A 9,499-nucleotide genomic window follows, 5' to 3' on the forward strand; every position below is an offset into this window, starting at 1 on the left:
TCCTTCTTCTCACGGTAGCGGTACTGCACGATGATGTGGTGGCAATGTCGTCCTCTCCCTCCCTGGCCTTCCCTTGAGTGGGGGTTTTTATAGGGAGAGGGAAGGGAATCCTCCCTCCCCTCATGTCGTTATGCATGGACATGAGGCCGAGCAAGCTCCAACGAGGAGCTTGCTGGCCTTCTAATTCCCTCTCCGTCCCCCAGCAAGACCGTCGCTGACGGTGAGAAAATTTTCCCATAAATTTACAATATTTGACATATTACAAGAAAGATCGATCCTTAAGCTCCATTACTGGGAGCAAGAGAAGAGAAGATGGTGGAGAGCCTCTCCACCATGGTCCCTCACCCTCATACACTCACTCCCTCACACTCTCACACTTCCTCTCTCAAGCACAAGCTCAAGCAAGTAAGCAAGCAAGAAGAAGAAGAAGACGAAGAAAAAGAAGAAGAGAGCTACTTTTGGCCACACACAAGAATGAGCTTCTTCATTCGTTTTTGCCTTTTATACAAAACCCTAACCCTAATTCCCTTTGGCCAATCATCCCCTTTTTGGTCCGGGCTTGGCCCATTCCTCCAACCCTTCTCCTCCTCTTTCTCTATTGGCATGGCCTCAACCCGTGCCTCTAACCATTTACAATTTGCATGCGTGAGAGACCGATGCTCTTTTACAAAATAAATCATGGTGCGCCTTGCACTCTTTTACAAAAGCATTGACTTGCACTTTTTCTCGTGTGCCTCTCTCCTTGATCTAGGACTTTTTTGCACTTCTTGAGTTTCTAGATTTTTCTTGGTGCACCTTCATCTTTTGTTTCACTTTGGCCTTGGCCTTGTCTTTTGCTTTATATTTTTTAGATTTTCCACCTTGTTCTTTTGAGGGCTAGTAACCATGATGAAATCTTGTTTGTTAACACAACAAGCAATTAGCCAAGTAAAAATGGACTTCTTTATGGTGATTGTAGTACATTGGAAAGATGATAATTGGGTTCTATTGATCTTACAACCATAATATATTTTAAAAATAGTTAAATAAGAATCTTGAAATTTATTGCAAAATAGTACCCGAACTATCAAGGAGTGGTGATGGTGACGTGCTAAATTTATAATGTCTTGACTCCCATGCCTAATCACACTGTGGGGAATTATAGTTGCATCAATGAGATTATAATACAACAAAATGATTAGTACCTCTTAGGATCAACTAGCTGTGATGATTATCATGACTGTTATAGTGAGAGATGTACTTTCTTACATTGAAGACTTAAGCTTGGAGACTGCAGATGGAGATGTGGAATATTATAGTATCACAATACAAAATGTACTTTCTTACCTTGGAGACTTAAGCTTGGAGACTGCAGATGGCGATGTGGAATATTGTGGTATCACAATACAAAAGTTTTGTATTGTGATACCACAATATTCCACATCTCCATCTGTAGTCTCCAACTTTTGTATTGTGATACTACAATATTCCACATCTCCATTTGCAGTCTCTAAGCTTAAGTCTCTAAGGTAAGAAAGTGCATCTACAGTCTCCAAGGTAGACTCCTCAGTAGACACACATAGTGTATTTGGGGTTCAACTCCCTTTGATTTTATCTTCCTAACCACCTTTTGTAGTTTTGATATGTGCAACCACAAAGGTATGACTTTTGTAGACAATGAGGTGACTACAACTGGGAAGAGGTTTTCTCCAATTTTTTTCCAAAGCATTTCAAAGCTTCATCACAATTTCTATCTATCAACCTAAATACTTGCAAATCAAGCTAGTCCAAGAGACTATGTTCAATACTAGAAGCAACTTCTCATAATTTTAGATTTTCTGTCCTTTTAGCAATGGCCAAATAGATCCATCAACAACTAAATGTTGCTTAAGAGGGGACTTGCCATCATAATTTGGAAAAATGAAAGGAGTTGAATTTCTACATAATCTCTAATTTTAAAATGTTGCTTTCAAAATGGTTTTATAAGTTTGCAAATATGCTTTCAAGGCCACCAATCTATGAGAGTTTGGTGTAGGCACCCTTCATGTTGTCACTTCAATGATAATTATGGTACTTCTTGTCGAGGACTATGCATTGGAAAAATCACTTCTATTCCTTCCCTTGCATTTATTGAGGTGTTTTAGTGCATTCTAAGGGGATATGAAGTGTACATAAGTGATGGACATGTGGTACATCATTCTTATCAGTAAGTACACTATTAGTAACTTTATACCGTTTCTCTTTGCCAAAATTGATCATGCGTACAAACAATATCTCCTAGTAATTATGTCTATCGTTGTAGACTTTTGAGTAGGAAGCAATTTGTTAAAGGAAGAAGGCATGATCCTAGTAGCAAGCAAGGATTACCTCGAATCATAGCAATGGTGTGCATATGCGAATGAGGCTTGATACGGCAATTGTATGACTTTATGAGATAGAACTAACAATTATTGTAACTAGCTTATATCAGGCCATGGGGAGAAAATCACCAACAACTATTGCAACTAACTTATATCAAGCCATGGAGATATTGTAAGAGCCGCTTGAGCTTGATGACTAGGAAATGGGACTAGAACTGTCTTATTCAATCATGTATTTCTCATATGACATGTATATCAACAATGTCTCAATAGCAATAATTGATATTGGTCCTTAATTGGATCTCTTTCTCATCTCTTTGCACCATGCAAATCTCAAAAATATATTGAACCATAGTGCAAGGCAACAACTTCATCAAGCATGCTTTCCCTCTTTGTACATCTCTCTTCAAGCTTCTCCTTTCTCACAGAAAGCTTGATACCAAGGTACTTGATGAACTCATTCTGGACGACCTTTTGCACCATATACACTGAGAGTGCACTCTTTTCTTGGATTTCTCTTTTAATCAACATTCTTTATTTTTCACATTTTCTTTCTTCTTCCTTCTATGCTCAACTTGCCCGCCTTTCTTGTGCTAAGACTCTGTTTAGTGTTGTACCTCTACTTTGACATGCTTGCACTTTGTATCTTTAATGATAATTAGAACTGTAGGCTCAAAGTCCATGGTAAGGAGTTTATTACCTTGTTGCTAACACACTCGACTGTCGCCAATTTAGTTTGGAAGGTTGTAGTGAGTAGGTGTTCCTTCATGTGAATTAGCATATAGGTTAGTGAACTGATTGAAAGGGGACCAAATGTCATTGATGAGCACCTATGCTTGGTTAAAGTGGAAGAGTGCAATTACCTCTTATAATTTTGAGGGAAGTGACAATCATATGGGTCCTTGATGGTATGGCCAATTGCATAGTGACCTTAATTGTCATACGACCCCTTGGTGTAAGTGGAAGGGAAATTAGGTTTCAGATGGCCTAGGTGTTCTCTTGGAGCATAGGCTCACAAGTGGTTGGCATGATAACACACTTGCTCTTATGCTTAAGGCTTCACAGTCAACAAATATTTATAAGCTCCATGCAAACTCAGACAGAGAAACATTTATTGATTTAACAAAGCTTTCTCTTATATCCAAAGGGAATTTCTATAATGTTTTTGAGTAATGTAGCTTTCTAGTTATATCCAAAAGTCATTGTAGTGATAGCAATGTAATCAAGTTAATCTTTTTAATAATCAAATCACAATTTCAATTATTACAAAAAAAGAACCATTTCATACTCAGATAGAATAGAGATAAGTGCATGAGGATTTCCTAGGTTGAAGTACCAACACAAAATCAATAAAGCAATTGAAAGTGCCAACTCATCAATTATGGAAGAACATTGGATGAATTGATGGGATTCTATAGCAAATATATTTCTATGTATGTATGGGTAGTGAAAACAATGCGCATAATTTGATTGGCCAACTTACAATGTGGTCTCGTCTATCTTATGATAGTTTCTATGAAGCTTCTCTCTCTAAACAAAGAATAAAGGTTTTTAGAAGCTGAAGGCTAGTCACGTAGCAAGCCAAACCTCCGGCCCAACCTTATGCCCAAGGTACATAGGACAAAGGATATCCGAGAGAGAGAGAGAGAGAGAGAGAGAGAGAGAGAGAGAGAGAGAGAGAGAGAGAGAGAGAGAGAGAGAGAGAGAGAGAGAGAGAGAGAGAGAGAGAGAGAGAGAGAGAGAGAGAGAGAGAACCTGCAAGACGCCCTCGTTGAGGCATTATCGTTTATTTTTTGTATTTTCCACGATAAAATCCAAGCCGCAGGATGATACGATGATGATTATCATGACCGTTATAGTGAGAGATGTACTTTCTTACATTGAAGACTTAAGCTTGGAGACTGCATATGGAGATGTGGAATATTATAGTGTGACAATACAAAATGTACTTTCTTACCTTGGAGACTGCAGATGGCGATGTGGAATATTGTGGTATCACAATACAAAAGTTTTGTATTGTGATACCACAATATTCCACATCGCCATCTGCAGTCTCCAACTTTTGTATTGTGATACTACAATATTCCACATCTCCATTTGCAGTCTCTAAGCTTAAGTCTCTAAGGTAAGAAAGTGCATCTGCAGTCTCCAAGGTAGACTCCTCGGTAGATACACACTGTGTGTTTGGGGTTCAACTCCCTTTGAGTTTATCTTCCCCTAGCCACCTTTTGTAGGTTTGATATGTGCAACCACAAAGGTATGAATTTTGTAGACAATGAGGTGACTACAATTGGGAAGAGGTTTTTTCTAAAAATTTTCCAAAGCATTTCAAAGCTTCATCACAATCTCTATCTATCAACCTAAATAGTAGAATCAAGCTAGTCCAAACGACTATGTTTAATACTAGAAGCAACTCCTCATAATTTTAGATTTTCTGCCCTTTTAGCAATGGCCAAATAGATCCATCAACAATGAAGTGTTGCTTAAGAGGGGACTTGCCATCATAATGTGGAAAAATGAAAGGAGTTGAATTTCTACATAATTTCTAAATTTAAAATGTTGCTTTCAAAATGGTTTTATAAGTTTTCAAATATGCTTTCAAGGCCACCAATCTATGAGAGTTTGGTGTAGACACCACACCCTTCATGTTGTCACTTCAATGATAATTATGATACTTCTTGTCGAGGACTATGCATTCGAAAAATCACTTCTATTCCTTCCCTTACATTTATTAAGGTGTTTTAGTGCATTCTAAGGGGAGATGAAGTGTACATAAGTGATGGATGTGTGGTACATCATTCTTATCGGTAAGTACACTATAAGTAACTTTAAACCATTTCTCTTTGCCAAAATTGATCATGCATACAAACAATATCTCCTAGTAATTATGTCTATCGTTGTAGACTTTTGAGTAGAAAGCAAGTTGTTAAAGGAAGAAGGCATGATCCTAGTAGCAAGCAAGGATTACCTCGAATCATAGCAATAGTGTGTATATGCAAATGAGGCTTGATACGCCAATTGTATGACATCATGAGATAGGACCTAACAATTATTGCAACTAGCTTATATCAGGCCATGGGGAGAAAATCACCAACAACTATTGCAACTAACTTATATCAAGCCATGGAGATATTGTAAGAGCCGCTTGAGCCTGATGACTAGGAAATGGGACTAGAACTGTCTTATTCAATCATGTATTTCTCATATGACATGTATATCAACAATGTCTCAATAGCAATCATTGATATTGGTCCTTAGTTGGATCTCTTTCTCATCTCTTTGCACCATGCAAATCTCAAAAATATATTGAACCATAGTGCAAGGCAACAACTTCATCAAGCATGCTTTCCCCCTTTGAACATCTCTCTTCAAGCTTCTCCTTTCTCACAGAAAGCTTGGTACCAAGGTACTTGATGAACTCATTCTGGACGACCTTTTGCACCATATACACTGAGAGTGCACTCTTTTCTTGGATTTCTCTTTTAATCAACATTCTTTATTTTCACATTTTCTTTCTTCTTCCTTCTATGCTCATCTTGCCCGCCTTTCTTGTGCTAAGACTCTGTTTAGTGTTGTACCTCTACTTTGACATGCTTGCACTTTGTGTCTTTAATGATCATTAGAACTGTAGGCTCAAAGTCCAAGGTAAGGAGTTTATTACCTTGTTGCTAACTCACTCGGCTGTTGCCAATTTAGTTTGGAAGGTTGTAGTGAGTAGGTGTTCCTTCATGTGAATTAGCATATAGGTTAGTGAACTGATTGAAAGGGGACCAAATGTCATTGATGAGCACCTACGCTTGGTTAAAGTGGAAGAGTGCAATTACCTCTTATAATTTTGAGGGAAGTGACAATCATATGGGTCCTTGATGGTATAGCCAATTGCATAGTGACCTTAATTGTCATACGACCCCTTGGTGTAAGTGGAAGGGAAATTAGGTTTCAGATGGCCTAGGTGTCCTCTTGGAGCATAGGCTCACAAGTGGTTGGCATGATAGCACACTTTCTCTGATGCTTCAGGCTTCATAGTCAACAAATATTTGTAAGCTCCATGCAAACTGAGACAGAGAAACATTTATTGATTTAACAAAGCTTTCTCTTATATCCAAAGGGAATTTTTATCATGTTTTTGAGTAATGTAGCTTTCTAGTTATATCCAAAAGTCATTGTAGTGATAGCAATGTAATCAAGTTAATCTTTTTAATAATCAAGTCACATTTTCAATTATTACCAAAAAAGAACCATTTCATATTAAGATAGAATAGAGATAAGTGCATGAGGATTTCCTAGGTTGAAGTACCAACACAAAATCGATAAAGCAACTAAAAGTGCCAACTCATCAATTATGGAAGAACATTGGATGAATTGATGGGATTCTATAGAAAATATATTTCTATGTATGTATGGGTAGTGAAAACAATGCGCATGATTTGATTGGCCAACTTAAGATGTGGTCTCGTCTATCTTATGATAGTTTCTATGAAGCTTCTCTCTCTAAACGGAGAATAAAGGTTTTTAGAGGCTGAAGGCTGGCTGCATAGCAAGCCAAACCTCCGGTCCAACCTTATGCCCAAGGTACATAGGACAAAGGATATCCGTGAGAGAGAGAGAGAGAGAGAGAGAGAACCCGCAAGACGCCCTCGTCGAGGCATTATCGTTTATTTTTTGTATTTTCCACGATAAAATCCAAGCCGCAGGACGATACGAGGAGAGAGCCTGCAAGCACGTGCATTGTGAGGCAAGAATCAATACGAGAGAGCATTTCTTCATTCATGGTATCCTTCTCGAGGCCACTCTATCATCATTCATGGTATTTTGGGATCTGAAAAACTAGGGCGATGGCGGCGGCTCATCATTTCGAGCAGTCGACGGGCTTGTCGCTCAAGGCTTTCGAGTGGAGGCAGGAGGAATGGCCTGACGTGGGGCACCAGGACTTCTCAGAGGAGGTGGAGGAGGACATAATACCTGTGGTCAGCCTGGCCTCTCTCACCACGACGACGGGAGGAGGAGAGATGGAGCAGCACATGTGCCGCGCCGCAGTCGAGGCCGCAGCCAAGTGGGCCCTACCCCCCCCACACCCCCCATGTTTAGGATATAGGGGTCAATACCAACATGTTAAAGGGCCTAATACCATCATGTTAAAGGGCCTAATACCATCATGTTATAGGGGTATTAGTGTGGTTACACACAGCTTCCATCGGTTGGGGCTATGTGCAGGTTGACCACTTATCCGCTTACACACTGAACTGTATCCACATGTTTTACCAAAAGAGGTTTGGCCCACTAGTATTGAGATTGAGGTGTGTGGGGATTGGCGGTGGTTCAGTTCCTGTCTACAGTCATCCAGTTTCCTTTTTGAATAAATGTGTTGTCTTCTTGTGCATTGGGCATGCCCGAATTTTAGGATAGGGAAGATCCCCCGCCCAGAAGTGTCCATCGATCGTGAAAATCAGGTCCAATTATATTTTGACACGTAGTGCGGCGGACACCTCTTTTTGCACCTCTTGTACTGGTGTGTAATCAGCCTTATTATCACGTTTAGGGTAAAAGGGCCAATAACATGGTTGAGGTCACACCTAGGTGCTCTCCCCTCACACCCACATCCAATCTTTTATGTTAAGGGGCCAACAGCATGGTAAAATGGGCCAATAGCATGATAAGGTAGTGGTCCCTAAATACCATCCCTTGATGAATTTTCGCAACTAGAATTCCAAAACCTTAATGCAAATGTGCACTTACCATGGTGAACCTTGAATACCATTCCTTAATGAATTTTCATAGCTAGAATTCCGAAATCTTAGCACAAATATTCACTTGTCTTGATGAACACTAGTTGAACAACATTGGTTGAAAAGCTAGAAAATTTCCATAAGATTTTGCAATAGCTCTTGTGTTTTTATGAAGAGATTGGGAAAAAATATTCTTAGTGAGAATTGATCGATGAGGTCCAATAGCAAAGCATGTTTGCCCTTAAATTTCAAATCAAATTAGAGGTTGCATGCATATTCTTAGAATAGTACTTAGAGATCATATTCTAAAATCCTAAAGTATTAGCCCCATGCACAACACCATACTACGACTACAAGCCTTGCAACACTATAGTATTATTACTCATAGACAATATCTCAAAAATCTAAAAATCGCTAAAGAAATATTAATATTATGCTAATTCAATACACTCAAAATTAATATTGTTCTTATTGCATAAAGTTCAATACACTTAATGTTTGAATCTAATCAAATGTGTGGATTTTTCTTTGGTCTCAAATTGAAAAATCCCCTAATATTTATTGCTTATTCTTGAGGTGCCATAATATTGACCATTTTATCCTTCTTTCAAGTAAGATGCCAATAACAGAAGCCTTCAAATACTTTTCAAGAGAAGGTCTTTCAATTTGCCAACCTAGCCATTTCATTCATCTCTCTCTTTCTTTTATGGAAAATGGGCCTTTGTTCTTTTGTAATTACTAACGATGGTGATATGTTCCAAAGTGCCATTATATCATCTTTTATTTCTTGTCTTTTGTGCTTACATGTTTATTTTCATGTCTAATAATGGCTTTGCTTGGCTTTCATCAGCTTGTTTTGTTTCATTATTGTAGGTTAATTTGATTATTATTATTATTGAATAATCGACAAAAACTATGAAACGATGTGCAAAATATCAAGCTTCAGTATCCTTGTATTAGCACCAAAAGTGACTTTTTGTGGGATGAATGTTGTTAGGTGGGGTTTCTTCCACATTGAAGACCACGGGGTTTCCATAGACCTCATTAAAAGTGTGAGAGATGCTTGTGTGCACTTCTTTGAGATGGCCATCCATGAAAAGGAAAGAAGATCTAGGCCTATGAATGGTTTGCCCCTCGGGTACTCAGCTAGCAATCCTGACTATGGTTACAACTTGCCATGGGTAGAGTCCATTCAGCTTCTACAGTCCCCTGATGCGATCACTCACTTTGCCTCCCTTGTCTACCCTCATGCCCATCAAATGAGGGACAAATTTAGGTGCGTGAATGTGAACACCCTTAAAGCATATTCTTTTTCTCTTTGCTATTTCATTACTATGAAGTTAGCAATATATGTCAATCATGACCCATTATGTGCTTATATGGCACAACCTACCAATCAATACTTCTAAGAAAACTTTGATATTCTAACTTCTA

At 38.7% G+C, this 9,499-nt stretch overlaps 1 protein-coding gene across 1 annotated transcript in view; it reads left to right on the forward strand.

The window, feature by feature from the left end:
• Positions 1–7,099: 7,099 nt before the first annotated feature.
• The window catches only part of LOC148012278 (gibberellin 20 oxidase 1-A-like), a 4,528-nt gene continuing 2,128 nt past the window's right edge, over positions 7,100–9,499 (forward strand). Inside the window, exons 1-2 of the mRNA XM_087669135.1 lie at positions 7,100–7,392; positions 9,063–9,341. Coding sequence (XP_087525261.1) covers positions 7,175–7,392; positions 9,063–9,341 — 497 coding nt within the window. The 5' untranslated portion in view covers positions 7,100–7,174. The remainder of the gene's footprint in view (positions 7,393–9,062; positions 9,342–9,499) is intronic.

Source organism: Lygodium microphyllum, chromosome 27 (assembly GCF_053477565.2).
Source record: "Lygodium microphyllum isolate KBCC chromosome 27, Lygodium_microphyllum_v1.1.10, whole genome shotgun sequence".
Taxonomy (NCBI): Eukaryota; Viridiplantae; Streptophyta; class Polypodiopsida; order Schizaeales; family Lygodiaceae; genus Lygodium; species Lygodium microphyllum.